This window comes from Pectinophora gossypiella, chromosome 24 (assembly GCF_024362695.1).
Source record: "Pectinophora gossypiella chromosome 24, ilPecGoss1.1, whole genome shotgun sequence".
NCBI classification, from domain to species: domain Eukaryota; kingdom Metazoa; phylum Arthropoda; class Insecta; order Lepidoptera; family Gelechiidae; genus Pectinophora; species Pectinophora gossypiella.
In genome coordinates this window covers 982,478-1,010,134 of record NC_065427.1, presented here as the reverse complement: position 1 = coordinate 1,010,134, position 27,657 = coordinate 982,478, and the positions used below count along the sequence as shown (strand labels likewise).

The 27,657-nt window shown below is 37.7% G+C and overlaps 1 protein-coding gene across 1 annotated transcript; it reads right to left on the bottom strand.

Annotated features, from left to right (window-relative positions):
* Nucleotides 1–3,372: 3,372 nt before the first annotated feature.
* LOC126377891 (hepatocyte nuclear factor 6-like) lies at nucleotides 3,373–21,481 on the bottom strand. The gene is made up of 4 exons (XM_050025943.1): nucleotides 20,755–21,481; nucleotides 9,018–9,041; nucleotides 6,938–7,044; nucleotides 3,373–6,719 (listed from the first exon to the last, which is right to left on the bottom strand). Exons 1-4 carry the CDS (start codon nucleotides 21,479–21,481, stop codon nucleotides 6,480–6,482), a joined length of 1,098 nt encoding a protein of 365 aa, XP_049881900.1. The 3' UTR covers nucleotides 3,373–6,479.
* Between the last annotated feature and the right edge of the window lie 6,176 nt (nucleotides 21,482–27,657).

The following is a 27,657-nucleotide window of genomic DNA, read 5'->3' as shown; positions in this document are numbered from 1 at the left end:
AAGTGAAAACCAGCCCAATACAGGTGATAAAACAAATTCGACAATCATTGGTTTAGGTCTCTGTTGGGTTCGTACCGGCGACTTCTAAGTGATAGGCAAGGGTATATGACAAAGTATGGTGATTACCACGGAATAGAATGAAAAGAGTTTGGAAAGGCCCCAACTTGCATTTTGTATGTGAACCGCTGTCGCCGGTTAAACCCCACTCTCTTTTACTACTACTCCTGCAAACAGATAAATACGATAGCTCTACTACTTCTCAAATTCCATAGCCACTTTACCGGCAATGTATATTTTATGTTGTTTTTTAAAGGCTGCAATTTTATCATTACTTTTCGTAAAATACCGCATACGAAAGTATTTTTCTGGTAAATAGGCGATCATACTCATAATTTTGGCTGTCATGTAATAAGAAGGGATCTCCTCGCAAGATAGTCGATATTTGACTTACTGCCCTGCAGGTTATATAATGCACAAGACGACCTTTTAATATATTTTCGTGGAGCTCCGTGTGTTGTAAAGTTTGCGGACGAGTGGAGTACAAAGTTGAAGTATGAACTTTTTCTTTCTACTTATACGTGTATGACGCGCTTTTCGCACTCTTTGACCCTTCCAACCACTTTCTTCTGTTCCGTGGTTATCACCACCCACCATACAGTTCACCATCTCTTCGCCTTATAGTGAAAACCACTTAATCGCCTTTTTGATAAATATCGCTTCGCATCGTCCTTCATTATGCGCACTGCTAAGGAGTGGAATTCTCTGCCGTCTTCTGTATTTCCGAATGCATAAAACAAAAAAAATACATAAAAGAACACACGCGGATATGATTTTCTCCAACAAAACCTTGATTAAGTACATTAAATTAATTTTATTCCAGGTGAAAAATTAGACCACCATTAAAAAATATAATATACTTATTAAATATTGCAGGAACACTTGGTACATAGCATAACTTGGACGTTTTATTAACAAAAATCATATGTGGTGACGTGGTTTTCCAAAAAGGCACATATATATGGTTGTGACAAGGCACTTACATTGGAGATAGTGGGCGTGAGTATGTATAAGTATAACACCGGTAGATATATCGCTCGATTGTCACCGATTCTTCAGAAATTTGACGTAAAGGACGAAATTTTACATAATTTCGATTAAATTATATCTGGCAGGTTTATACGCTCAGCATCTGCGCCGGACGGTAATCCGGGCGAGCACCAAGATGTTGGCTTAACAAGGGTTGACTTGAAGATGGATCATCGGACTCTCAAACTAAGGAATTAACGCTGAATTTACTTCCAAGGCTTTATAGAGGAATTTATGCAAAACCTTGGCTCAGTGTTAAAATAATATCGGCCTTTGCGGTGCAGTAGTTGAGCGTGCTCAGCGGGCTCACGATCCAGATGTCCGGGTTCAAATCCCGGAGAGAACATATCACTAAATAATACTTTGTGATCCCTAGTTTGTTAATGACATCACAGGCTGATCACCTGATTGTATGAAAGTAAGGCGTTGGTCCCCGTTACTACTTACTGATGTATGTAAGTAGTCGTTACATGAGCCATGTCAGGGGCCTTTGGCGGCTTAATAATAACCCTGACACCAAGGTTGATGAGGTTGGTAATTCACCTCACAACCCACATGATGATGAAAATCGGACCATGTGTCAGTGTTATTTTCTCGTTATTACCCTTGCAATAAAACACCATTAAAAAGAAAAGCTCAAAATTAGAATTCGGCCTCTGAGTAATATTTAAATTGGTTGAATATATCTGCGACCAATATTATTTTTATTAGTCGCGTCATCTTGCACGCATACTAAATCTTCTGTACCCAGAGGCCACCTCCTCTAGCTTTTACCACATGCGAATGTAATTCAAATCGGGGTAGGTAGCTACACTTTTGAACCAAGTAGTTCATTTGACTCTCACGAGAGCGCGCTAGTTGTTCGATTCACATAGTTATTTCGGTTATAATACCTACCCGGATACCTTATACTTTGATCTTTGCTATTGCTTTTCAAGCATATTTTATACGTAGAAATGCTCCCCTTTCACCATAACGATTATCTTTTATGATAAACTAGCTGACCCGACAGACTTCGTCCTGTCAAAAAGATTTGTAATGTGGCAGTTTTTGTGCCTAGTTTAGTTTTTCCAGCAATCATTCTAATTTTTCTCGCTGTAAAAACCATCCTTGAACTTCAACGAACATTTAAAAAAAAGATTTGGCCAAATTGGTCCAGGCGTTGTTGAGTTATGCGCTTACCAACACATTTTGCGATTCATTTTTATATTATAGATAGAGGTCTGTCTGGTACTGTTCAATTATTAATAGGCCATTTTATTCCGATGTACTGAATTAATTTTAAATTTAAATATTTTTAATTGATAAAATATTACTTACTATAAATTGTAACATTTGCAAGCCTTAGTTTATAGGTAGATGTCCTAATGATCAATATTATGTTTCAAGCAAATATTATATACTACATGTTGATTGCCATTTTTTTAAGAAATTATCTACGTACTTAACAACAATTATATTGCATGGATCGGTCGTTCAGCGAACAAAAAATAGAACACATTCAGATTCCTGGTACGGGCGATGAGCTGATCATCTGCATATTTTCACCATGCAGCATATTTTTTTTTGAAATTTCTTTTTCTTAATTTATTTTTTTAGTTTTTGACTTGTGTTTTGCCGCAAATGTCATTGCCTAAGATAACTATAGTGACTAAGATTGAGAAGGGAATGTTAGGTTGGTTTGGACACGTAGAGTGGATGAAGGATAGAATTGCAAAAGCGGTATATAAAGCGAAAGTTGATGGTACGGCTGACAGAAGAAGACCGAGAAGGACTTACGACGACCAAATTGGAGATTTCCTTAGAAAAGGTTTAAACGATCTACTCTGAACCGGCGTGCGTGTATGAAGCGATTGATGAATGTGGAGGAAGCAAGTGAAGTGTGTCAGGATCGAAGCAAATGGAATTCTATAGTTTCTGCTTACCCCGGTGGGAAAGAGGCGTGAGTTTATGTATGTATGTGTGTGTATGTATGTCATTGACTACTTGGCTGGACAGTCACCATGCCATCTTTGTATGATTTGTAGCTCACCCATTTATGGATCACGGGCGCGATGTTTGTGCATACAGATCTGTGTTAAGCAGCGTGGTGGAGTATGCTCCATACCCCCTCCGGTTGATTGAGGGGAGGCCTGTGCCCAGCAGTGGGACGTATATAGGCAGTTTATGTTTATGTACAAGAATGTATGTAAGAAAGTGTATGGTAAATAAAACTCACACGCATTGTAAAATGTACATTTAATCTTACATTCATATTCACGTACTATGTACATCAGAAAGCGCACTATACATACACAAAAATATTTATTTCTGTCCGTAAACTGTCGGGAATGTCTTACAGCTTATAAGATTTGTCTAGTGAAGTTGCTAATGTACAGGTACACAGTGTTTGTGAGTTTTAGACACACTGTTAAGTAGTCCGTGGACGCAAAAATCGAGACAGATCCCGTAAAAGATAGAGGAATTAGTCGGAAATCGCGAAAAGTCGAAAATTGTCAAGGCCTTTGCCGACTAGTGGGATCAACTTTACTATGCTTGATAAGAATAGTAATGCAATTTAAAAAAAAACATTGCCAGAGTTACATACAGAGATGTCGCCTTATCACCAAGTGAGAGCTTTAAGTTTCTCTAGTAAAACAATATTAAATCATGTCAAAGTCTCGAGTACAACTAGATCATAGAGAGTTGTATTGAAGAATATTTTCCTGTAGCAGTAAAGTAAAGCATTAACAGTGTGTCTCATCTCTCTGCGATTTATAACAACATTTTCAACATTGATACAGTTCAATTTCGCTTAAAAGGTTTTAATAAATCGCCAAGTACTCTGTACAGTCATCAACAAAATGCTACAGCTAATATAATTGAATTGTCTAGGTTTTAAACATTCATGCACACAGGTCTAAATAACATTTTTTGTGCGCAAAATTTATGTTTTCATATAGAAATTAAGAACTGCGCTATTTGACAAAATAAATCTTGACTCTACATGTTATTTCAGACCCTATTCTGTTAGTTTTATATTATTTATGGAATTAGAAACAAAGTTAGAATATATATTTGTTACTATTTGCAGTAACGCTTAACTAACATGAAAAGAAATTGCACAAAATTCTTTGGTGAACACAAAAGACTAGCAAAAAATACAAAAATAAATAGCTTAAGAATAAATGAAGGTAAATAATGTATCCTTATTTAATAACTTAAGTACTTTGCGTCCTTTCAACATTTTGCTTTTCACATACAGTCTATCAAAAAGTTTTTTTTTTACTTCAGAAAATTTTAAAGCCACGTTTTTACTACGAAAATTCAATATGGATGCCAGAGTAAAAACGTAGCCTAAGTTTTAGAATAATTGTATTTATTGTGTTAGTTATTTTTTTAATAACTACATTTGCACATCGCGGACTAGATTCCTTTCTTATATTTACCGAAGCTGTTCTTAAATAAATATGTTTATCCTAGTTATTATTTTAAGTAATATCACGCTCAAATTTGCTTTCATTTCAAGTTTACTTTTTCTAAGTTTTGGAATGTTGGTAGGAGATCGCTTGACTAGAGGCGTAACTAAATTTTACTATTATCTGTATTAAAGTAATAATCGTCATTATTTTATGTGCAAAGTAAGTCGATGCATTATGCGTCTTTTTATATTTTTACAAAAGATGTGTGTGTGTGTGTATATATATACACAATAACAAGTGTACAGCCCGTCGAGTAACGCTGGATAATTTTATTTTATTGGTTATTATATTTGCAAATGGTACAAAATGTAACATGGTGATCTATTGTATGACTGTACTTGCTAAAAAATGTAAATTTAATGGAAACTGGCTTACAGCAAGCTGTTCTTGTTTACATGCATTTGATGTAACTCCCATTTATTTATTATATAGTGCATTCCAATTATACACACAAAGACAAAATATACAGATCAGAAAAACAACTTCTTAACTGCGACATTTTGTCGTCAAAAAACAGAAACAATTTTGCTGTTCAAAATTTTGAATACCAAAATTCAAAAGTTACCCGAGAAACGTTCTCAAACCACGACTTATTTACTCCAAACAGTTTAAGCTATACAACAAAATATGGAATGCTTTTAAAAAATAAGTCTTGTATTATAAAATATAATAAATAACCTACACAGTTCTTTGATAATGTAAGAGAACGCTCTTTGCCTAAGATTATCCGATTTAATCGGATATTTTGACTAATTGAAATGTCACTTTCGCATAATGACAGCTTGAATTATTATTGCGTTTACTATTACAACTATTAAAATTAGTAATCGTCTGAGCACATGGAACAGAAAACGCAATTGGCTGTTTTGTAAATGAACTCAATAGTCACTCAGGATAAAAACTTATAAGTAAATGATTTCCAGGGGATATGAAAAGGCCAGATCGAGTATTTCATCTAAAAAGCCATATTGCTATTTGACTTTTTGCTCAACAAAATGGACTTACTCTTAAGTGCTCAAATATCAAATAGCAATTTTGCTTTTAAAGATGAAAACTTTTCCAACCAGCTTACAAAGTTTTCCAGATAAAACAAGTAGATATCTATGAAGAAAACCTACAGATACGTTAAAGGAAATAATATAAAATGTGCCCAAACGATATACTATACACTAAATTAACCAAAACATTGTCATTCTAAATATAAATTATTATAACTAATTGATTACGTTTGACTAGAAACGTTAGATATTGAGAGATCAGTGTCATTTAAAAGCTAATTTACAAAACAATGAACTGCAGAGCAAACTCTATGATTACTTCACTATTTCAAACATTACTACCTACTTATAAAACTTGAAGAGCACTCGACTCTCTTTTCATCTCTTTCTCTCTCACCGTCGAGGTAACAAAAGAAAAGAGACAATTACTCTTCTGTTCACTGTGATGTAAATTGGCTCTTTAAGTTGCCAGTCAAAGTCTACACCTCACATTAATGTTTAACCTTTACTGTACACTTAGAGCTTGAAGTTGTCAAGATAGCAAAATGTAATGATTTAAATCAACATAATTCTTCAGAATATGAATCTTGTAAGACTACAGAAACATGCATCAGTGCTACACGCACAAACAGTGACCTCATTCAAACATACGAAGATATGTTCAATGCGACATATATAATATAAACGGAAATACATTCTTAATAATATACAGAAGAAACTGCCTTATAAAAAGGATAATATACACCGGGAGAAGAACAATAATTAATAATAAGACCAAAAGAAGATTTACAGATAAGGTAGTAAAGAAGAACGAGAAGACAAATAGCGCATCCGTCCAAAAGAACGTAAGCGCCTGCCTGAACTCACAAGAACATTCGACCCTGACAACTCCAAGCATTCATAGCACTAGCAGATGCTGCTGCGGTATGCGGCGTCACAACAGATGGTCTTCGTGTTCATCGTGGTCTTCCTCTGACTCGGCGGAGTCCAGACTCGGCACGTGGTCCAGGTCTTGGCTGTCCAGCTGCTCAAGTTCCGTGGGGGCGTCGTCGTCTTTCCACTTGTCCATGGAACGCCTCCTAGCGTTCATGAAGAAGTTTCCGACGGTCGTCGGTTCCAAACCGAGCTGCCGCGCTATGGTCACCTGCATTTCTTTTGATGGTCGTTTTGTTTCCTGGAATTCGGAGAGGGTTTTTTAATATATAGCTTTTTTCAACATCATAACTATAACAACAGAGTTCAAAGTATATTTTCTTTTATGCTTATCCTTAATTATACCGATTTTATTTTTTGCTTGCCAGGAGCAGCTTCTTGAGCAGGAGCTTGCATGTTCGTCTGTCTGAGGCAGACCTTTTCTATTAAATTTTCTCATTGCATGTAATATTTCTGTACCTTAAAAATAGCCTGTAGAGTACGCCGCTGGAGGTCTGTGAAAACCAAACGTGGCTTCTTCGGGGAAGGCAGAGTATCCGAATTCATGTCCTCCTTGCGCTTGCAGCCTGCAATGCAAACAAATTACACAATTTTACCCAAGATATATAATATACTCGTCACCACGGGAAATGTTCGTGTAAATCTCTTATCTTGATAGAAATCCTTTTCTGTGATTGTCGAAATTCTAATAATTTGCCTGGAGTTGATTGATTTTGATGGAGTTTAATATCGTTTGCCTATTGGTTAAGGTTTTCACATGGTCCGCATACCTAATCTGAAGATTTGACAATTTTTTTTACAGAAACGACTACCTGACTGACCTTCCAACCCACGAAGGGAAAACCAGTTCAATACAGATTACGTCACATAACTTTAAAACGCATTTCACGGGACTGTGGGTTCCTTCAAGATGTTTTCCTTCAGCATGTGGTAATCATTTAGGACTCAAAACATTCGAAAATCGTGGTTTAGGTGTGTGCTGGGATTCTAACATACGACATCACAGTGAGAATCAAACGTTATTCCAATTGGGCTACCACGACAGTACAATGACATAAGGTATACAGGTTAATAGAGTATTTTTGGGGCAAGCAAAAAAACCTGAGGTGTGATATCAGCACGGAGTCGTCGTAGTTGACTCCATCCAGCATGAGGTTTGAATCCAGCATGGGCCTAAACCTATGATTTTCGAAATCGTTTTTCGAATTCATGTTTGGATCATAAATGATTATCAACCCTCATACCACGGAGGTATGTAACCTAACTTGTAATGGGCTGGTTTTCCCTTTGCGGGTTGGAAGATCAGACAGGCAGTCGCTTCTGTAACAACCTAACATGTCAAATCTTCAGGTTAGATAAGCGGACCCTATGAAAACGGGATAATGCTAGGAAGATGTTGATGATGTCTAATATCAGCAAGTTAGCCACGACGGTAACAGTCGGCGCAGATATATGTCTACTTTGTTATACAACCATTTCCATTTAGCTAATCGCTCTCTAGAGTCTCGTAGTATTTAATTACGTCAGTTAGACTAAACGCTGAACCTATTGGACTGGTCGACAATTTATATGGAAAAAGAACACACATAAGCTCACGACTATATCCCAATTGGGGTAGTCAGAAGTACATCCAGCGCAAGATTAACTAAGTACTGTTAGATAGAAAAGAATCGATAAACCTAATCTCGACTGATAGATCACTACGACACGTCTTTCCCTCAGCGTTACAGATTCCGATGTGGTAGTAGTTTTACAGCTAGTTACATAATATGTAATTTAATTATGTTTGACGTTCAAAAAGCGCTAACTTTGTAAGCCAATTTTGAAAAATAAATATTTTTGAATTTATTTTTTTTTGAATTTTTTGAATACGCTCATGAACGTTGTGACATTGTGACACTAGTTGACGTACTTAGACAGATCTAAGACTTACCGCGCATGATATTGTAAAATGTTATATATATTGAAATATCACACTAAATGCAAAATGTCATCACTAATTGTACTGAAGTGGGTCGTTCTGTGAAATAAATTCCAACAAAAACATTTCCATATAAAATGTCGCAATCGCAATATCAAAAAGTTATCAGATCTCATGTAAAGCCAAGCTTCTAACTCTAGACGCCCTAACTATACAAACCTTAAGTTTACAAATTCTACACGCTATGCATTGGAAACTTTATATCTTTAATAAGTCTACTGCTGACAATGACAACATGTCCTGAGAATTTAATTTAACTGGTATAATCCAAATCAAAGTTATGAGGGTTTAAAAAATCGACGAAACGTTTCGAGAAAAGATACGTAGTGACCTGCCCTTGCGCTTCGCTTTGCTCGTCTTGGCAATGGCACTCCCGTGCCCCCAGATAAAGTCTGCACAGGACAAGCGAGGCTAAGACTAGTAGCACTCACCGAAAGAGTGAATAGGCTTTAGTCATAAAAGATGATGATGAAACTCGCAGAGAAATAAAGAAGCAAATAACTTTCCTAAGAAGTTAAGTGGGTAGGTACTTAAATATAATTAAAAGTTTATACTCACTGCCTCTCTGTGGAATCTGGGCCGCTGTAACAAAGAAAAGATCACAATCAGCTTATTTGCTAAACTTTGATCATTATTGATGTTCAGGCTTGTAATTCCAATATCTAAAGACACCGAACATGCCTCTAAACATTTATGCTACACAACTTTCATATACACTTGTATTCTTTGAAGAATGACTTCCCTTCTTCATTATTTTGTTATTCTCGAAAACAGTTTTTATTTTTCGTGAATATATCTAAGCCAAGATCAGAAAGTTCACTTTAAAGACTAAATTGAATAAAACCTTTCAACGAGATTGGGTCGTGTATCATCTATCACTTTGCTTATATGTCTACATTTTCCAGCAATAGTTTCTTAACAAAAATTGGTACTAAATCTATAATTACCATTAAAGTATCAAAGTGTATATGAAAGTTTGCTAAATTTTCCATTATTTATAGAAACATTTGTCTAGAAACTAAGGAGAACCTATGGCATTTCATTTCTCCTTTAAAGGCGGCTTTTAGTTAGAGTAAGTTTTGGCTTGTAAACTCGAACTAAAAGTAGTTTTGTTTATTACAATTTTGTTTATTTTCACTAAATTCTAGTTTAATTATAACGAACACATTGGAATATCGAAATTCTGATTTCAAAAAAAGATTCTTAAAGTAACCGGCGTTTAGAACAAAGTGAACATTTAAAACTGTTTGACATTTCATGGGGTAAGAAATATCACGTATGTTTCATTATATTCCAAAGTGTCCTCTAATATTTCTAAACATCAAACGTATTATTTAAAACGCATACCTGGCGACAATGTAAACAACATTAACAAAGGGTTCTGAATCTCGCAGGCACCTATAAAATCATATTTAAAACTATTTGCAGCCCTGGCGAGGGGGGAAACCAAAAAAGGAGGGAAGGGGCAGCAGTAGCAGTCTAACATTCATCTTGGCTTCTTGAAGCTAACAAAATACACTTACCTAGAGCTATTAAAAAATAATTCTCAAAAATCTCTAAAACAGATAATAATATTCCTTGTCTAGGCAGTATCTTTGCCATCACTTTCCAACTAATATTAAAAAAAATTAAAAGGTCAGGGAAGGATACTGCCTATCCACGAAAACAAACATCTATGAGAGCAATGTCTATACATTTTACACATTTATTTATATATGATATAAAAAAATAAAATTGGAAATAAATAAATAAATATCCATTCAGACATTCTTCTTTCAATATCTAAAGATGCTTGTCACAAAGCGACCTGTATCAATAAAACACTGAATAACATGTTACTTACTAGGTATAGATAGATGTATACGTTTTACCTTTGCGACAAGCTATACATACATATTTATACCTAAAAGAAACCAAGTCCACTGCTACGCAGCCATAGGATTATGGGAAAGGCCAGGACAGGTATAAGGAAGTATCTTCTTCGATTATAAGACGCATTAATGAAAACCCCACAAAAAGGGGATTATTTAATCTCTCTCTCTATTTAAGAGCTGCGCTCTTGTCGGTGGAGTAACAGCCGCCGCCGATTATTTAATAAACAAACCTATTTCCTTGCTTATAATTTTAATATATTCAAAACAAATCTTAAAAATATATAAGCGTCGAGTTGAGAATTACCTAAATTATTAAAGTCGGTAAAAAGAATCATACCTAATATAAAATAATTAGATACCATCTAATTTTATTTTAAGTTATACCTGTCATTTTCTTATCCACCGAAAAGAAAAGAGACGGATGATTGATAACTGTTAATTTTAAAAGGAATGAATACTCCGGGCGAATAAAATAGGCATCTGACTGATATGCAACCCGTTAGACGTGTGCTGTCAACTTAATTCTGCCGGGTTATTAGCCAATATAAAATTATGGGAGGGTTTTATAAATGTCTGCCTAAAACTGACGTGTGTTCCATAAATTTTATACGTGTCGATTATCCGTCCCCTTCCTTTTCGGCGAATAAGAAAATGACAGGTATGACTTAAAACAAAATTAGATAGTGTGTACTGTAATCAGTACTATTCTATGTTTAAACTAAAAACAGAATCCTGACTTTCAATAACTAAGCTCTCATGATCCTATCATTCTATGTCTAGCCGCCATTGCTAGCCCTTTGATGACGTAAGTGTTACCACTGTGTCAACACTGTGTTACCACTGTGTTACCACTGTGTTACCATTAAATTGGTATCTCCAACAATCCAAGGACGTAAATTTTATTATTGTATATTAAGTGAATTACTGACTAATGTATTTAATTACTATTACTTGTCACATATATAAAAATCATTAAATCTGTAAGTAAACCTTTTACTAAAAGTTCAAAATTTCCTTGCAAAGTAAATATAAAAAAATTGGTCGTGGGTAATTTATTTTTTATAAAATGGCAACGCAGGGTGGGATGACGTCAGCTGGGCTAACTTTGAAATGTTAGCTGTCACTTTTGAGCATACCTGGGGGTTTAAAATGGCCACATCGAAGCAATTCATCTAAGAAAGTCTTGTTTGCATTGCGCACTTACTTTTATATGCGCAAATTGCAATATTGCTTTCTTAGATGAATTGCTTCGATGTGGCCATTTTAAACCCCCAGGTCTTCTTATATCATGGATCCTATATTGAAATTGAACGATTTTGCGATTAAACGACAAACTTCGGACCTTCGAAAGAAGAGAAGCGTCTCAGGAAATGGAAGGGAGATAGAAGGAGTTGGTCGGGACAAATCAACGGGGACTCACAAGCAAGATACATCGCCGGCGGGTTCGTACGGGGAGTCCCAGTGAGGAGGCCCGTACATTGCGGAGCCCTGAGCCGGCGGGGCGTAATCCCTGGGCTGCGAGTAAACTTGCTGCATGTTGTTTACATTGTCGCCTTTACTTTGGTGCTGGTTTGTATCTGCAAAATTAATTCAAAAATGTATCTGGCTACCATAAAGACTCTTTGAAAACTGAAAATTAGCGCCACACCCTAGGCTATAGCAATATGTTGAGGTGGAACCGTTTCAGCATGCATTAGTTAGTAGTATTTTGAAATAAACAAGTGCAAATATTTGAAAAATCGAATAAATATTTATGCTTTTCTTTTTCTTCGTTTTGACTTTTTTAATTTACAATAGGTAGTTACAAGTTCACGTGATGATGAATGATGTAACCTTAGCTGGAAAATACTCGCCTAGCAAGAACCTATTCTTACTTATTTAAATTCGGTAAGGAATAGAGTAGAATGCATTTAAAAAAGAAGCAGTGGAGCAGCGAGGTTGAGTATGCTTCGTAGCCCCTCTGGTTGATTGAGGCGAGGCCTGTGCCCAGCAGTGAGACCTGTATAGGCTGTTTATGTTATGTTTCAAAAAAGACTTTTAAAAAAAATCGACGCCTCATAAATCAGGGACTGTCAAAGTGGAGTTCGCTCTATGAATGGCGGGTAAAACGATGTAGTGGTCCAGTTAGAAATGTCTTCCGCTTGTCTGCCGCTTCACACGTCGACGTGTGTTGATAACATGCGGACTTGTAATTTAGTGCTGAGGGCATATCTCCATTATTTCTATGATTTGTGGCTCATGTACTACATACAATAAAGTATTAATTCGCTTATTTATACGTCTACTTACGCCCTTTTAGGTACCAACAATAGCTACATACATGTACATAGATTATAGTAACCCAGCGATACTGATTTTAGTACACACCAAGTTTATTTTAAGTTATACTCGTCCTTTCCTTTTATCCGCCATAAAGGAAAGGGGCGGATAATTCATTTTAAAAAGAGTGAATGAACGAATAACCAGAGCGATCAAAATATGCATCTCGCTGGTATGCAACCCATTTGACGTGTGCTGTCAACTTAATTCTGTCAGGTTATTGGCGAATAAAACATTTCGGGAGAGCTTTTTTAAATTTCTTCCTAAAATTTACGTGTGTTTCATTTTATAGAACACTTACTAAAACTTGACATGTTTTTCATAAATTCATGGAACATTTACCATAATCCTGACACACCACTTTCGCTTCTTCCATTCTCATCAAAGGTCAATCGGTTTTTTTTTATTGTGATTTTATGTTCTCACCGAGAATCGACCTCCAGATCGAGAGACCAACTAGACGGAGGTTTGTCAAATGATAAGTCTAAACTATAGTACAGCGCACGATGGGCAAATAATGACTCTTACAAGATTCGAATCTGTAGCTGATGTTAAGCCGGGACGTCAGTGATAACCCATTGTGTTGTAACATTCCCCAAAATACAGGACTAGATATGAAAAATATATCATTTATAATCATCATCATCATTGGCCTTATACGTCTGTTTCAGACGATTTATGACGTCATTGCCTCGAAGAAATGCACTTTCTTTCATGGCTGTGCAAGCCAATCCTAGAGCGGCAAACTCTACCGCACACTCTGCAGGAGAAGTCTCCAACTGGTGGATTTATAATACGTCCATTATAAACTGACTTTTCAAATCATACTAACAGACAGGTTAAAAAGGCCACATCAAAGCAATTCTTCTAAAAAAGCAATATTGCTATTTGTCATTTGTTAGCATTGCGCACTTACTTTTATATGTGCAAATGTCAAATTGCAATATTGCTTCGATGTAGCCATTTTTGCCCCTCTGGTGTATACCAGTACTGTATCTGCATAGATACAGTTCATAACAGCCGTCTTATGACCATGTCTCGTTTAAGTTACAGCACGCGCCCAAAGGTCACTGACATGGCATAACTACTTATGACGTAACATAACAGAAAATTCTTATATTTTTATGAGACCTCCGAAACATAAAGCAACCCGTCACCACTAGGGCTGATGACGTCGGTCATTGACCTCACAGCCCACACGAGAGAAGAAGAAAACGCGGATAAAAGTGCCTCAAAAAATATTTTTCCAACAAAGCTATAGTTATGCTTATTAAGAGAAGAAACTCGGTCAAACATTAAGATGCATGTGTATACCATACGCTGCACGCCTTGCTATATGTTGTAGCTCACGCCTCGCCATGTGTGTAGGTACCTGCATACTCGTGGCGAGGCGTGAGCTACAACATAAAGCAAGGCGTGCAGCGTAATAAGCATAATTATAGCTTCGTTCGAAAAATATTTTTGAGGCACTTTTATCTGCGTTTTCTTCTTCTCTCGTGTGGGCTGTGAGGTCAATGACCGACGTCATCAGCCCTAGTGGTGACGGGTTGCTTTATGTTTCGTAGGTCTCATAAAAATATAAGAATTTTCTGTTATGTTATGTCATAAGTAGTTAGGTATGCCATGTCACATGGCGAGGCGTCGCAAGATTTGCTGTGTTATAGCCTATGCCTCGCCACGAATATGAAGGTAGCTAACACACGTTGCGAGGCATGCGGCGCATGGGGTGCAGAGCACACGCCTCGCTATGTTTGTATCCTTTCTTCTCTTAATAAGCATAACTGTAGCTTCTTCTAAAAATATTTATGGAAGCAGTTGTACATATAAATAGGTAAATTAGGACAAAACTTAAAATATTCTTGAGCTTCAATATATACTTATTTGCGTCTATACCTAACGATCCTATAGTGAAAGTAAATGACGTTTGATTTCTTCATCTATCGTATGGGTTGTGAGGTGGATGACCAACCTCATCAACCCTGGTGTCAGGGTTATTATTGAGCCGCCAAAGGCCCCTAACGTGACTCGAATAACGACTACGTACTTACATCAGTAAGTAGTAACCGGGACCAACGGCTTAACGTGCCTTCCGAAGCACGGATCGTCTAACTTCTGGACAATCAGGTGTAAGCAAAGCAATACAATGTCCTACACAAAGTGATTTGTCCCCACCGGGATTCGAACCCAGGACCTTCGGGTCGTGAGCAGAACACTCAACCACTGAACCACGGATGCCATTACGTTTGATTTCTAATAGTAAGCTTATTAAAATTTGCAATATTCATGATTTCAATCTCGCAAGACTGTGAGCTTATACATATGAATACCTATCTTTCCTCTTGCACTCTTTTTAGGTCACCCTGCCTTCAACATCGCTTGCCATTCAATCATTCTCAAACACTTACATAATTATATATCCGTAGTTTCCAACCTCAAATATAATGTAATATACTCGAATACATACGTACACTCAAGCCCGTAATCCGTAACGGGTTGGGCAGGATAACAACTTGCAGCCATATTGGACACGAAAACCTAAAATGGATATGATGAATCATACAGGGAATGTGACATGTGAGCCGCTCTATCTAAGAATATATTACCATATAATGGTCCATGTTAGAAATCACACAAACCTTTTAAAACTTAAATAAAATCTTAACATAACATAAGCAGCCTATATACATCCCACTGTTAGCCACAGGTCTCCCCTCAATCAACCGGAATATACTTAAATGAAATAAAAAAATTAAAACGTATACATATTAAGAAGTCACAGAACTAAGTATAATGGTGGTACAACGTGCGGGTCGCACGGAGGGGGCGGGAGGGGAGACACGGATCGATACCGCGGGGGAGGGGAGTGACGTCACGCGGGGAGGCATGTGCCAGTAATGTGCGGCTTGGAATGCCCTCCCCGGGTGTTTTTAGACGCGATTTTCCAGATAAATTATCAGGAAATACAAATTTGGTGGTTACGTTACGAATGTAGAGGAAATTCTGCTTTTTAAAGTGTTCTACCCAAGTACTACTTCAACTAAGGAAATTAAAGAATTAAATAAGGAAACACGTTTTATAACAACGTCATTCCACGTTTTGGTCACGGTAGAGTTATAACTTTAACTGAAAGCTCCTCAATGTAGACATGAAATACCTACTTATCTGCGCAATTACGAGCAAGCTAAATATAATGTACTTTCAGTATAAACCAACGTAATATTTATGCGCATACAAAAATGCTATTACGAGTACGTACAAGTACATTACTGTTTCAATAATGTAATGAGCACATTGTCATAAAAATGTAGGTATCCATCATCAATCACCGTTGTCACAGGGTCCGCTTACCTAACCTGAAGATTTTACAGTAAAACTCTAATCAAACCAAATGAAACAAATCCAAGTAGGTACTACAATGATTTCAGCATAATAATAATACATTGTATTGTATATTCGAAAAGTAACCAAAATCTAGTATCAAATATCTACTGGGGAACCTAGAAACAAATTATGTTCCTTCTGCTATTTCTTGCCTATCTCTGGTCACAGAATGTCACGCCATATAGTTGTCTTTATTAATTTATTATTTGGTTATATAATTACTTTTAATAATTGAGTGGAGGACCTAGTCAAGAGATAAATTATATGTACTCAATGCTAATCTTGAAAAAGAAGCCGATCTAAGATGATTCATATTATAAAAAATATTGTTTTAGTTGAAAAAATTATTGTATTCGTAAGTGAAGCTACCAAGCAACGGTATCTTTAAGCGGTTAATACCTTTTAGTAAGAAAATCAACAGAAATATTGCATCGTCTCTAAATTGGTGGATCCTTATACGAGCGATGGGCTGATCGCCTGTTACCATACGGTTCATCATAATTATCCATAAGTTATCCAATCTTATGCTTGGCTTACAACTTCACCTCAAACGTATCTGCACGTTGACTCGTTTACCGTAATTACCGTAAGTTTATGTAAGTATGTATGTAATTCTTCTCTATGTATGATTGCATCGAACAACCTGAGCGAGATATTAACCAAAGTAAGAGTACGCGCCACAAAAGTCCCACGGACATAATCACTACATAGTATAAAACAAAGTCGCTTTTTCTGTTCCTATATCCCTATGTACGCTTAAATCTTTAAACCTACTCGACGGATTTTGATGCGGTTTTTTTTAATAGATAGAGTGATTCGAGAGAAAGGCTTATATTTATAATAACATCCATTAAATAGTGGCAACATACTGTTATTTTTGAGGTATTTAATGTGATGTCGTAAATAATAGCTAGTATCATAATATAACATAATAATTCCATGCAGACGTCAACGTCACTGGGTTTCTTTCGTGGCGCTAACCATACTCCATGAGTGACAGGTGGTATCGAATCTGCACAGTGACCCGGAGGTGATATCGAGCGCGCGTAGTGCCGTGCGGTGACCTGCATCGATTCTCACCGAATCGATGAGCAGCTGACGTACACGTCACTCTACTCGACAACACTGTTTTATAAGATTTTCTCTTTTCCAAAGTCAATAATTTATTATAAGAAATTTCTTTAAAAAGAAAAGAGTGAAAATGAGAAGGGGAGATCATCAGAGAAAACAAGTAGAAGTCTATTCAAATTCCGATCGAACGCGCATAGTGCCGTGCGGTGACCTGCATCGATTGTCACCGAATCGATGAGCAGCTGATGTATACGTCACTCTACTCGATAAAACATTTGTTTTATAGAAGATTGCTCTGAGCAAGAAAAGGAAAAATAAGAAGGGGAGGTCTTCTTAACCTGTAGTATAGTAAACATTAAGTCAGACTAAGAAATAAATGAATTTGTGCTTTATACGGAAAGATAGAGAATTAGGGAGTCTATACGGATTTCAATCTAAATCAATAAAAAAATAAAAAACACTTATCCGAATCATTGCTCAATGAGTGACAGATGGTATCGAATCTACACAGTGACCCGAAGGTGATATCGCCCGCGTAGTGCCGTGCGGTGACCTGCATCGATTGTCACCGAATCGATGAGCAGCTGATGTACTCGTCACTACTCGATAACACATTCTTTTGTTGATTAGGTTTTTATTATCTTTCATTGTAGACGTGGCTTTACGATGACACTTATCCCGAAAAGACTTTTATTATAATTTACGATATCAACATAATAATAATGTCATTTCAAAAACAATAATTTATGGGGCAATTTGAATGTTAAAATTGTTTTATTATCTCTTTTACAATTACTAATAAGCTCGAGACTACATTCAAACAAGTCAATTAGAAATTGCGCTTAATCATTACCGTAGTGACGTCATTATACATCAATCCACTATCATGAAAGATAAGTTATCGACCGCAAGCTAACTCGAACGGGTTCGAAACCTGGCTCGAAGTCTGAATCACTGAATTCGACTTTATGAATTAGAATTCATGTTTGGATCATAGTAAATGATAGTTTTAATGGCAATAAGCTCGCCCCCCTATTACATGAGACTTAAATAGCTAGCAAGGGGTGGGGGGGGCTGTGAAGCTGGCAAAGAGTGGCTGTGCGTGCGTTTCTGTGTGTGTGTTTGTTTGTGTGTGTGTGTGTGTGTGTGTGTGCGTGTGTGTGTGTGTGTGTGTGTGTGTGTGTGTGTGTGTGTGTGTGTGTGTGTGTGTGTGTGTGTGTGTGTGTGTGTGTGTGTGTGTGTGTGTGTGTGTTGTGATGCTAACTTATACCAAATGAAACCAGACGCCTGCTGTTCAACTCCCTGGCGGGAAGGTTAACTGACTTTTCTGACTTCAATTGAGTCTGGATGATCTTCTTCTTATCGTATGGGTTGTGAGGTGGAATACCAACCTCATCAACCCTGGTGTCAGAGTTATTATTGAGCCGCCAAAGGCCCCTGACATGGCTCATGTAACGACTACATACTTACATCAGTAAGTAGTAACCGGGACCAACGGCTTAACGTGCCTTCCGAAGCACGGATCATCTTCACGGGTCTGGATGATTTTCCGCAGTAGAGCAGAGTGGTGTAGTATGCGCCGTACCCAATTCTACTAGATGAGGGTAGCTTCTTCCGCCTCATATTATATATGTATTTGGACATGTAACGCCAATTAAACTACTTAAAACTTGATCAAATCAAAATTACTCAAAATATATTAATTTTGTTACCTTGTGCTGCGTCATTGGAAACTGCAACAACAGAAATTGTCTCATTTTTAAAGAAACAGATACTAAGGGCAAGCGTCATATCATAATGTATTACAGTACATAAACACATACATTAAAAACTCAAAACATACATGACATAAATACATAAACTCCCGCCCGTCACCTCAAATCCACACTAATATTATAAATGCTGAACTCAGTCTGTCTGTCTGTTACCTTTTCATGCTTAACCCGCTCAACCGTATTAGATTAGCTATGGAGATAGTTTGAGACTTAAGGAAGAGTTTTTATCCCGGAAATCGCCCCCTGAGGGGATGGAAGGGGATGAAAAATACGTGCCGCGCGCGGTCACACGACGATATCGAGGGTATGTTGAATGTCAGAATGTGATTTTTCAAAATGGTGCTTAACGTGCTCAGGGATGGAAAGCATAATGTTTGAAATTTGTCTGTTCCCGGCCATGCACGGAACAAGTACCTACTGCTAGAAGATTACTGCTTTTATGATGGATAAAAAGCCGATTATTTCAAGGAAGTACTGGATTCCATACGTCTCATTTGTCTGGTAGTGATAGCCTCTGGGATACGTAAGCCACTTCAATAAATAAGTAAATAATGCTGGGAAGCATTATTTACAATTACTTATTTAGTATTTTTTGTTTTATTTGAGTTGTCTTTAACCCTATCATTATACGACAAACATTAAAAACGTTACAATCATCCAAACTTCCTAACATACTGCAACTTGCAACACATATTTTGATTTTCCCACACAAGCTCAGCCTAATTTTAAAATGAATCTACTATATAAATGAGTGATAAAAAATAAGTAAATTGGAGAACTTAATTACCGCTTTGGTCAATATCAGTACTAAACAAGACATTTCAGGCTCAATACGTCTAACGATATACATTGGCAACTTAAAATGTGACCTACGAGGGAATAATCATACAAGAGGAGCAATGTACACCGTACAAGTGAACGCAGAATCGAGCGTTCACCGTTGACCCAGCATCGATTGCGGCGGAATCGATGGCGGCAGCTGACAGTCGCCACATTTGTTTGTTTACACTCGATAAAAATAAAAATACTCCATAAATTTTCAGAAAAATAGATTTACCTTTTCCCTACATAGACGATAGAATAATAAGTTAATAAAAATTCAAGATATGTGTAAAACTGACGCGGAAAAGGGATCATCAATTAGTACATTTCGTTTTTGTAGTTCGATTTTACAAGTTTACTGTTATTTAGTAAGTATAATATAATATAAGAGAAACGTAGAAGTTATTGAAACTAAAGTCACAGACAGATGTCTTAATAAACCTCATTACAAGCACGTTTATAACAGGAATCAAAGAATCCAAAGTGTAAATTGAACCTTATAAGGATCTAATTTTTTAGCAAAGTCATGTAGCTATTGAAGCTGTATCTCGTTGAATTTTCTAATTGCACTGGGAACAAAACGAGCAAACCCCAATCCAAAACGAACCTTTTTGCTCTCTCTTACTCACGCCATTCAGAAGATCAGTTCAACAATTAGGATTACACTAATATTATGTTTGCAAAGGTAAAGCTTTTAAAGAACATTCACTTCTCTCTCGTAGAAGCTAAGTTTCAAAATGGAGGCAAGTCACCTTTGCTTACTTTGCTGTATTAGAAAATTAAAAAATATATATACTTGATGTTAATGAAGCAACAACGTGGCGTGGAACTTTCTAGGTTGCGCAAAGTCGTAAAGGTATTTTTTATACCTACAGTCATTGAGTTTCTCCTACCAGGTTTTGTTCTCAGGTAGATATTGCTGCTCAATATTAAACCTAAATCAACTACCAGTCTAAATATGACATCATTGTTCGTTTTCAAACAAAACAGTTACAAAATGAACTCACTACGGCATTTCTAATAAGAACCACATAGAGCATCATGCAATCGTACCTGCTAGCCTCAGCGCGGACATCCTCTGAAATTCGGGCTCTTGCAACCATTTCCACATTCTTCTAAACGTCTCCCGTCCGGATTTGAGCTTCGACCAGGGTTTTGGATTCCTTAATAAATCGCTTAGCGTCCCTTGTGACCGACATAACACCCTCTGCGCGAATATCGCTTGGGGTATCGAGTACCGCTTCAACTCGCCACTTATCCTTTGAGCCAGTTCCTTTGTGTTTATCTCCTCCGTGTCGTTCTGTTGCTGTTGTTGTTGTTGCTGCTGTTGCTGTTGCTCCTCACGCGCCATCAACGCCGCGTTGAGGTCGAGCCCGGGGCTGGGCAGGGGCGGCGTAGGCGACCGCCTTTCAAACGAGTTCGGCGACGCACTCCTCCTACTATAAGCCGACTGGGGTGATAACGGCTCATTGTAATTAGCCGGGGATAGCGACGCGTACGACTGCTGCTGCTGTATGACAGTGAACGTGCCGCCAGCATGGTACGCGAATTTGTCGGAGACTGTGCTGATAGGCGGTAAAGGGAGCAGAGGAGTGAGGGTCGCGTACGACGCGGGCTCGAGCCCCGGCGGGGTCAGGCGTCCGTTGACGGCGGACAGCGGGTGGAACGCGGCATCGCCGTCTGGGAGGAGGTCGGCAGGCGACAGGCGAGGGGGCGATGCGTTGCTGGGGGCCACGATGACGGTGAGTGGCGCGCGGTCGCGGGCTCTGGCCTCCTCCATGGCGCGCGGCCGGCGGCTGCGGGGTCGCGCGGGCGACTGAACCACGCCTGCGCGACGCACCCTGCCGGCCCCGCGCCCCGCTTCCTGCAAACACCCCTATTTCTTTACCCTCCACAACAACATACTACAACCGTACACTTCTTCAACGGAATCCCGTCCTTATTATCTTAAAAATTGGATACAATTTTCAATAACAACAATTGTAACGTTAGTCTATTGTCCATGACTTGTCCTCAATGCACCCTTAACCTACCCTGGGGCATTGTGACGGGCGACGGCGTCGATTTTAAAACGACTACCATCCAATGCTGCGTGGGCTCGCCTTTGACATTCGCCCTACAGTTTTCAAACAGCAATAGAAAATTAATTTGTGATGGTATCAGTAGATAGTCGAGACGGTGGTAAGCTGTCTGCCCTCGTTCGAGCATTGCTGTCACTTGGTACTTGGAGCCAAGCTTACCTCATGGTGGAACTTCCAGTCTAGTGGAGAGGGTCTTAACTACATCCTGGTATAATGATTCATATTTCATGACTTCAACCGTAGAGCTGCTTAGTTACAAATAATGCAATAATTTTATAAGGTTACTACAGTAGGTACCTATAGGTACTTGTGTATCTTATTTTCTACTATCAGTGAGTTTAGTCTCAAAATTCTATATTGTTTAATATTAAATACTTACTTATACAGGTTGTTAGTGACATCGTAACGAAAACTTTGAGGGATGATTCAGACCATGATTCTAAGACGACATCAAGTGGAATTTTCCGTCGCAAAAGTATGGAACGGAAAATAATTAAAAAACCACAAATTGTAGTGTCATGATGTCATGAGTTTTCTAACAGGAAAATCTACTTGAAATTCACTTACACTCCGTACAAGTACATACAAGTAGCCATACAAGTAGATAGGGTGTTAGTGACATCGTACCGAATACTGAGGGGGATGATTCAGAATTTTAGACCATGATTCTGAGTTAATATCAAGTAGAATTTAATATTTTCAAATATCCTTTTAGAACTTGTATATGCTTATGTGTTTGTAGTGTAATAAAGTATTCATTATAATTATGTTACCAAGTTACGATATCGACGTCCAGTGATCAAAGATTCACCCTTTGCCTAGAGTTTGTAATCCCTATCAATGACACTTCTGTTATTCGGTTTGCTATGTTACCTACAAGAATATACCCTATACGTATTACCTAGCAGTAAGGAAATATGTAACATCATTGGGTGTATGTATGTACTGTACAGTCATGAGCAATATAATGTACCCACTTTAGGACTCTGTCGCACTAACACATTTAACATTTGGTGAGACTTACAGTTCAATTTGTCAAAAAAGTTAACGTGACATGGTACCAAAGTGTATACATATTAATGCTCGTGACCGTACATACATGGAAAGTTACTGTGAGCGAATAAACTTCAGCTACGTCTAAACATTTACTTTCTCATAACTACACAATCCCTAAGTAAATAAAACATAAGGCCGGTTTGTATGTGAATTGGGTTTTATGCAAAACATAATCTACAGCCAAGTCGAATGTAACAAATAAAAATACCATATTAAATAATAATACTTATTCAAGCGTTCAATACACCTTTTTAAGCGTTCACAAAAAAGTAGATTTAATAACAGGTTTGAGTTATGAAATAAGCAAGTCCCAAATATGTTTTACTTGAAACCCCCAAAAATAACAAGCTATTGTGTGTGTGTGTGTGTGTGTGAGTGTGCGTGTGTGTGTGTGTGTGTGAGCTACTTTACACACACAGAGATACATAGACACAGTATGGTAGTTCCACAATGACCCCGGTCGACACCTGGCTCGCGACAAAGGGATATTTAGTGTTGTACTTAACGAACGATTAAAGTTTAAAATATCGATAACTATGTCAATAATTTTAATCGATAGTTGATTATTTGACTAAGCAGAGATCCCTGCTACAGCTATAATCTTTAGTTAAGTAGGTATTTTCTGTTTTTTTATTATTATTATTTGACACATTGTATATTATTTTGTTTTTTAAGATGTAAATAAAAGTTATTTTTAATTTGTCTGATATAAACGTTAAGTAATATAAATTAAATCTCATGTAGATATCGCATCATCATCATAAGGGACGAATAATATATTTTAATATTTTAAATCCAAACCCAAAAGTATTTTAATTAAAAGTAAGTTTTGGTTTGGATGGAGAAACCAAATCTGTCATTAACTCTAACAATAATAATTTTGCAATAGATATCACCCTTGGATCAATATTCAAGAATTGATAAACAATCAAGCGCATTTATCGCGGTTATTATTATTGCTCTAAATAAAACATTTATGAACTCCATCTTTCCTAAAACATCGACTTGTTATACATGTGAAAATGTACGAACTCTGTCTTTTATAAACTTTTTTATCGACTTGTTATCGATACGTAAATTATCGCAGCCCTAGCTACATCGAGGCGCCCCTATACCACGTATTTCCCGCACGGTGGTGCGTACTATACGTCAAGCTACTGTACCGTTTACAGACACTACTGAATACAACGTGGACAGGTATTAAGGACTTATTCTTAACTAGATTCTTAAGTAAATCTAGTTGGTCAGAAGTCGGGGTTTTGATACCACTTAACATACTTTATCTTTTACTAACACATGTATGAATAAAAGTCTAAATAAGGTTCAGTTTATTTTTAACCGACTTCAAAAAAACGAGGAGGTTTGACTGGCACGAGGTGTAACGACTTAAATACTTAGATTAGGTAACTAGTAGCCGGGCACGACTGCTTAACGTGCTCTCCGAAGCCCGAATCATCTTGTTTAATCGAGTGATCAACCTGCAATGTCCTAAGCTAACTGGGGATCACAAAGTGATTTTTGTAATGTGAACACATGGAGTTTTGAACCCAGGACCTCCGGATCGTGAGCGCAATGCTTAACTACTGGACCACAAGACGAACGTATTATATCGTAGGATATAGGACGCTGACTTGGACTTTAGACTTTTTAAGATTTTACTGCTTAGCAAGTTTCTGTTGATTAAAGTTTCACTACAATATCCATTTGACATGGATAGCTGTTAAAAAGTAAACTAATAAATCAAAAGAGAAAACAAAGTAACAATGTGCTCTACAACATATTCAACGCCTCCGACCGGTTTTATCGACCCATCACAGAAATCATAAATAACAACCCTAAAAAAATCAATAACAAAGGCATACCTAGCTTTTGGAACATTTGCGTGCGTGGCCAAAAAATATAATCACCCCATTACTATAGCACCCTATTACATTAGCATAACTTTTTATCAGCTGCCAGCTGCGCGTGCAGCCGCCATGTTGCGTGACGTCAGATATCGATCTTTTTTCAAAAATCGATGTTATCGACCGCACACCTGTGGCTCGTGCCACACTATCTTCCGGGTGCATTGACCTTTTTGCTTTTTTTTTCTTCTTTTAAGGGTTAAGCTAGGGTGTTGAGCACGTTCTACTATCATAAAACTTTTTAAAAGGTTTCGCGGTTATAAAATGGCGGGAAGGAAGTATGGTAGAGAAGTGATTTGGCTTCACACCCGGCTACGACTTCCTAGGACATAATTGAAGCAAATTATATTTAAGTACTTAGTACTTCGTTTCGAAGATATGTGACCTAACCTGTATTGGACTGGTTTTCCGAGTTGGAAGGTAAGACAGGCAGTTGCTTATGTAAAAAACCGGACCTGTCAAATCTTCGGGTTAGGTAAACGGACCCTGTGAAATCGAAATAACGCTAGGGAGATACTTAGTAAGAATTATATTTCTGCTTGTTTCATGACTTAATACTTATTATTTATATACTAAAGTACCTATTAAGTCGATGGTAATGTCGATAAAGAATCGCGACCATATTTCTATACATGGAGACTGAGACAATAGTTTTTCAACTGCAAAGATAATTTCCGAAATACGGTGCGCGAGTCGGATTGGCACTTACCGGCTTTTTACATCTCAACCATTAGACCGATCTTCTTCTTATCGTGTGGGTTGTGAGGTGGAATACCAACCCCATCAACCCTTGTGTCAGGGTTATTATTGAGCCGCCAACATGGCTCATGTAACGATTACTCACTTACATCAGTAAACAGCCTAGTAACCGGGACCAACGGCTTAACGTGCCTTCCGAAGCACGGATCATCTTACTTTCGGACAATCAGGTGATCAGCCTGTAATGTCCTAACAAAACTAGGGATCACAAAGTGATTTTTGTGTTATTTCTCCACCGGGATTCGAACCCGGTGCCTCCAGATCGTGAGTCCAGCTCAATCACTGGACCACAGACAGAGGTCGTTAGACCGTTTTGGTTTATATTTGGCACATACAGAGATCAAAAACCAGGCACAGACACGGGGTACTTTCCTTGGACAGACTCATGACATAATAATAACTGCAGTCCACGAGGGCGAACTAGAAGTCGCGGAAAGCTTTCTATTAAAGCTACTAATATAATCATCATCATCATCATCATCAGCCGTAAGACGCCCACTGCTGGGCTGGCCCACTCGTTGGGGGAGGCCATTGCCCAGGATTGGGCGTCTTACTAATATAATATCATTATTATATTATTAAATGAACAGCCTCTGTGGTCTAGTGGTTAGAGCAATAGGCTAACGATCTGGAGATCCAGGTTCGATTCCCGATTGAGACATTGTCGAAATCACTTTGTGAAACTGTCCTTTGTTTGGTAAGGGCTTTGCAGGTTTGACTCACCTGATTGTCCGGAAAGTAAGATGATTCCGTACTTCGGAGGGCAGTAAAGCCGTTCGTCCCGGATCTTAGCCGTAAAAGTCCCTACACCAACCCGTAGTGGAGCAGCGTGGTGGAGTATTATCCGTACCCCCTCTGGATGATTGAGGGGAGGCCTGTGCCCAGCAGTGGAACGTATATAGGCTGTTTATGTTAATAATTCATGATCGGTACCCTAAACATTTAACTCCAAAACTACCTACTTATTTAAATATATTCAAATTAATTACTTAATTAAGGAAATAGACGCATATTAAAAAAAGAATACATTTCCAGAAAGACATGGAAAAAATAAATAAAATAATAATTTGTTGTAAGTTTTAAGTTTAGTAACATAACTATAAAGTCATAATTAATACTTAACTAAAATAGATACCAAAGCAATAAATCAACCAAATTAACCTCTTTAATTCAATTTCATAAGTACCTACCTATGCTATGGCTTCTGCGATCGCAAAATTCTATTTGTACCATTGTCATTCGAGACCGTATTTCGTAAATTCTTATCATCAATCAAAATGATGACGTAGTTAATATTTTTTGGACGTCCATAAAGGAAAGTCGATAAAATCAATAATACTTATCTGTCAAACTGTTGCAATAAACAACCATTTTGCTCCATTTTGTTATGACAAAAAAATACTTACCAAATCAATAGACAAATCTTTTATTCCTTCTGTGCCATCGTTTTCTAGTCGTATGGTTATTGAATTATCGTTAACGATCACATTTACGATAACTTCAGCCATTTTTCCAGCGTGACCTAAAAATATCGAAAATTGATAACGGTGAATATCGGAGATCTTACCCCTCGGTTGACCCGTTGTCATGGCAACGCCGCGGTATAGTACCTCGTCTGGCGACGCATTGGTTAGCATCTCTTTTCCCGCTCTGTGGCGTAGATTTTCCGCTTATGCTAAAAAGAGATGGGTATATTTTTGTTGTTGCGTAGTGGAAAAAGTAGCCCCTAGTAAAATCGATATCGCACAAGGCTAGGCGTCGATTATCCGTTCTTTCCGCTTTGAGTTTCAAAACGGCATAACTCCAAACTTGCTATACGCGGTTTTCGATCTTAATGCACAGTAAAAAGGTAGATTTGAAGTGTTAGAGGGGTCAGAGAAATATTTTTTTAACATAGTGGTGTACTTTAGCCTGTTGTGAGGAACGCGGCGCATCGACTATTGATTTTTGCGATCCCGTCTCTCGATTGTCTGTTCGATTTATTGGATTATAGGGGGTTCGTCTGAAGGTACTAATTTCCGTAACCTCATTACGGATGTTTAGACGAAAGGACTGTCTATGTTTAACAAGACTTTTGACTTGAAATTGTACTTTGTAGGATTAGGACGTCTAGGGCTTTGTGCCGAGGTTTTTCTTGCAGCTTCTTTTCCCCGGCT